General features: G+C 35.3%; 1 protein-coding gene across 1 annotated transcript; it reads right to left on the bottom strand.

Moving 5' to 3' along the window:
- Positions 1–1,339: 1,339 nt before the first annotated feature.
- On the bottom strand, positions 1,340–2,558 carry LOC110592969 (ubiquitin-conjugating enzyme E2 N-like). The gene has a single exon (XM_021704180.2). The coding sequence runs from the start codon at positions 2,498–2,500 to the stop codon at positions 2,042–2,044; it is 459 nt and encodes a 152-aa protein (XP_021559855.1). The 5' UTR covers positions 2,501–2,558; the 3' UTR covers positions 1,340–2,041.
- Between the last annotated feature and the right edge of the window lie 2,110 nt (positions 2,559–4,668).

Raw genomic sequence — 4,668 nt, 5'->3', positions numbered from 1 at the left:
CTCTTACCCACCCCAATAGATAATTCACTTCAGAGACAATACTGCCTAAATTCAGACCTTATTTCTCTTATTTTTGTTATTAAGTGAAATCCACTGACTCACTAGCCAGTTAGGTGGGATGGTGCCCATCTTTGAGCCAATCAGTGTTTGCCAGTGGGTCAAGTTATAAAAATATGATAATCTGGGCCTACCCTTTTAGCAGTTGCAGTGGGCATAGTATATCTCAGAGAAGCTAGTAACAAACGGGTAAAGTAGGCATTGAATTATATGTCTATTGATGTAGGAAAGCCGTTATTAGGGTTCGAAGCCGTCGGCCAAGAAAGAATTCTTGAGATGTCTTTAGTGCAAAATGGTGGTTTTATTAAAGCACAGGTACAGGACCCAAGGGCAGAAAGAACTCATGAGGTCATGAGGAGTGGCCCATTATATACTTTCAAATTGGGAGGGGGTTAGGGATAGCATAAGTCTCTAAGGAATTTTGGAAGCAAGGTTTCCAGGACCTTGAGGGGGCTAACAATTGTTGGGAAAAGGTCATTTATTACCATCTAATAAAACCTTAGTCATGAGACCCTTCAGGTGTATATTGGTGGGCCATATGGTTGGGGGATGATTGCCAACACGTATCTTGGGTGGGGGGGGATTAGAGATAAAGGAAATTTCTAAAGGAATTGTTATACATTAAAGTAGACTTACAGGATCCTGGTGGGGGTTGGGGGCAGTAGGCTAGGATTGCCTTTTGCCCTTAGCAAAGTATTAACATTGAGGTAGTTGAGTCCCTAGAGGAAGGTCACTCTGCCTGTTTCAAGGACTTGTCAGTGGGCTGTAGGTAGTAAGGAAATTTAATAATTTTTCTTCTGCCTTTGTTTCCCACATCGTCTATGGTATATTTTGAATTGCATTCATGTATGCATGTGATCAACAAAGATATATTCCAAATGTCAAAAACTATAGAATTGTCTAGATGTTTAGAATGATTGATTGCACATTTGTTAAATTTCCCTATTGTGAAGAGTTTCTTATACCTGTGCTGTGAAACATTATTAAATAAACCAATAACTAGCCAAAATATCTCATTATTAACTGCAAAACATCCCAAATACTCCATATGAATAGATGAAAAGAGAAAAAAAAAAAAAAGACTAATGGGGAAACAAACAGATTAGATATCAAGCAGATTCCAAATACATAATGTATAATTAAATTTTTGCAGTGATATTCAAGTGAATTGGTATATTAATATTGTTATGCTTATTAAAAATAACAAGAAAATAAATGATAATGAAACATAAATACTCAAATTACCAAACCAGCATTACACAGATTTAGGAAATGGTTTTTTTTTTTTTTTTTAGAATAACAAAAAATATTTTACTAAAACGTAAGATTTACAGAAGTTTCCAGACAAGCCATACAAAATGGTCACAAGCTTTTTCTTGAAGGAAGGATTCTACACTTGACAGCAAAGTCACAATGTTATTAGTGAGGGCTGTGATGTTTGTTTAATGTTCCCATTTTGGTTCAAACAATCAAGCTTGTCCATCTACAGCGTCTAAATAAAGTTAGACTTGGCTAGAGAGCATATTCTAAAGAACTGGTTAGCTGCTTTTAACCAATGCAATTAGATCACCATAAAAAGGGGGAAAGGAGCCCATAAAATTAAAATAAAACTACCTCTCCCCCTCAAAAAAAGTAGTAAAGAAAAACACCCACACCCCTGCAGCTAACCCTGACAACTACCTTCATTCACAGTGCTTTATACTCAAACCATGATGGGGGAAATGAATAAAAGCAGAGAAGGGCCACTGCTTTTAAACGTTTCACAACAATCCAGATGGTACTTCTAGCCTCTGCTCATGCTTTACAACAATGAATCAGGACAAGACATAGATTTGCTAATGTGCATTTAATCACCAAAGGACTGAAGATGTCTGGGCTTTTATTCTGTAATGTTTCTAAGACTGTGTCCATTAAATGCAAACAAAAAAGGAAGAAGTCTTGGCAGAACAGGAGAAGTGATGCACACTTGATGATCAGATCGATTTTATATATTATTCATGGCATATAGCCTAGTCCATGCTCTAGCTGTTTCTATGGCTTGGGCTTCGTTGGTCTTCCACTGCTCCGCTACATCATTTGCTAATGGATCATCTGGATTGGGAGCACTTAACAAAGCCTGGATCGATAGCAGAACTGTGCGGATCTGCAGTGCTGGGGACCACTTATCTTTCAAAATATCTAAACATATTCTTCCCAACTTGTCTACATTAGGATGATAAATTTTGGTCATGAAACGTACTTTAGGGGCTGCCATCGGGTATCCTTCTGGTAGGAATAGTTCAAGCTTAAAAGTCCCTCCCTCAAAGGGGGAATCCTGGGGGCCAGCAATGACCACATGAAAATAACGGGCGTTGCTCTCATCTGGTTCTGCTTTAATGCCAGGAACTGGTTCTGCCAGCAAACGCTGGGTTTCCTTGATAATCCTGCGGGGCAGCCCAGCCATCTTGTCAGATCCCGAGTTCGGCCTCTGGTCTCGACTCCGGCTCCGCTCGCCTCACGCACGAGTCAGGAAATGGTTTTAATAAAAAGTTGGCATTAATAATTATTTATGGTGTGTAACTAATTTATGTACAATACAGATAATATGCTTGCTTACTTATTGCTTTCAGTATTTTATGATTTGGTGAAAGCATACATAGGAAAACAACCATTGAAGTATACTTTTTAAACTTTATTTGTTAGGAATACTAAACTCTAGTCATTTGGTATGTTTCAAACCATATTGATTTTAATTTGGAAAATACCATGAGTAAAATTCTTAAAGTTCTACAAAATGTCTTGAACATTTAGTCAAAAATGGCAGTAAATAGACAGTTGTCCAGGTAACTAAATTGCACGCATACAACATATACACTCACACATACATATATACATACAAAAACACACAATATTATTATGAAGCATGCCACAAATTCTCTATTGCATTAAATGAGATGGAATAGCAAATGTGATATATAATACCAGAACTCTATTAGGAATTCTTTAATCTGAAATTTATTTGAAACCTATCCTTCTAAGTAATCAACATGGTAATTATTTTAGGAATCCAACTTTTTTTTTTTCATAATTATCTTTAGAAAGACTGACACTTAAAATAAATGGATAGTATCAGCCATATAAATGCTTACAGTATATTATTATACTTTAAAATTTTATTCATGGCAGTTTTGTACAACCCAGTTGCTTATAATTTGCTGTAATTGCTCCTCAAAAGAGCATTAAGTTTTATGGCTTCATATTTTCCTTGACTAAAAGGCTTTATTACCATAACAATGCACAGAAAATGAAGGTATTGATACCCATAACCTCTAAGTAATTTTGCTTATTATTTAATGTACGGATATGCAGCTTAATTCTAAATGAATCAGAAAGTGCCAAGGAGTTTTGTTTTGTTTTGTTTTCTCCTCCTAACATATTATTTCTGTCCTAAAGGTCTTAGCACTCTTAAAGAGTGGAAACATTCTATTTTATTATGCATTTTTGTGTATAACAAGGAAGAGGTCTCTGTTAATACCTGAAATAAAAAGAACAGTGTTCTAATTTAAACCTTAGTTTCTTATTTTTCCACAGACCAATGCCCTTTGTGGGAGCATAGAAATTTATAGCCAAGCTCAGATGTATTAGGATCAAGACATAAAAGAAAAAAAGATGGTCTTTAGTGCAGAGGGAAATAACCTTTTACAATATTAATAAAGGCTCTCTATACTTACTATATTTCTTTGACCTATAATGTCAGAAATCTAGATTACACCCTTAAATCATGCCCTTCTAGCTTCATACCAAATTTGCACCATTCGGCTTTATCACAAATGTGTCCAGATTTTTACAACATCTGGCACATTTATAGCAATTAGTTCTGGGCAGGCTGTAGTGCCGCCAGTCTCAATTGCACAGTCCAAGAACATACACAAATTATGATTAGTAATGATTTATTCAGTGATGAAGTAATTCATCTTAGTCAGTTAAAGCCTAAAACTGTTAAGAGTTGACAATTGTGATTTGTGCTGTGGTTTTCTTTGATATCATCGAGTTCTTTCTAAATGTTGAACCAAATGGATACAGAAAGTGAAAAGCAGTTTGAAATAAATAAAATACTATGCCATAGTAAAACGTTCTTTATCCTCATAGGATAAAATGATAAAATTGCACCAATTATACTAAACTTTTTTTTACAAAATAGATGAGTAGAGCACAGTGTTTGTAATACTCTGTGAGACTGTGTAAATTTTAATTAATTCAGTTTTATCACCAATTGGCTAAAAGCCTTCTGTCATTTATAAAGAGTGTCATATATAAAAACCTCATAAAAGATTTGAATTATGATTAACAATGGTGATTTTTCGAAGCACTGAACCATGATTCATGGTATGTCTGTCCCCCATGTTGGAATTTCTTTCTCCTTTTTCTGCACCTATTTATACTCTGTTTATGATGAAGTTATGCAAGGTGCCTTCCCTAGTAACTTATTTAGTGAAGTTTTGCTCTGATCCCAGAAATCGGAATTAATTGCATTTATCTTGGTCTAACTATTACTATTTCATTTATTGATGATAGTGCCGCATTATTAATTAAGTGTCCAATCCAGTGTATGCTGTATTCCTCATAACGTTG

The sequence above is a fragment of the Neomonachus schauinslandi genome, chromosome 16 (assembly GCF_002201575.2).
Source record: "Neomonachus schauinslandi chromosome 16, ASM220157v2, whole genome shotgun sequence".
Classification (NCBI taxonomy): Eukaryota; Metazoa; Chordata; class Mammalia; order Carnivora; family Phocidae; genus Neomonachus; species Neomonachus schauinslandi.
Note: the sequence above shows the minus strand (reverse complement) of the source record. Positions and strands in the feature narration are given on the sequence as shown.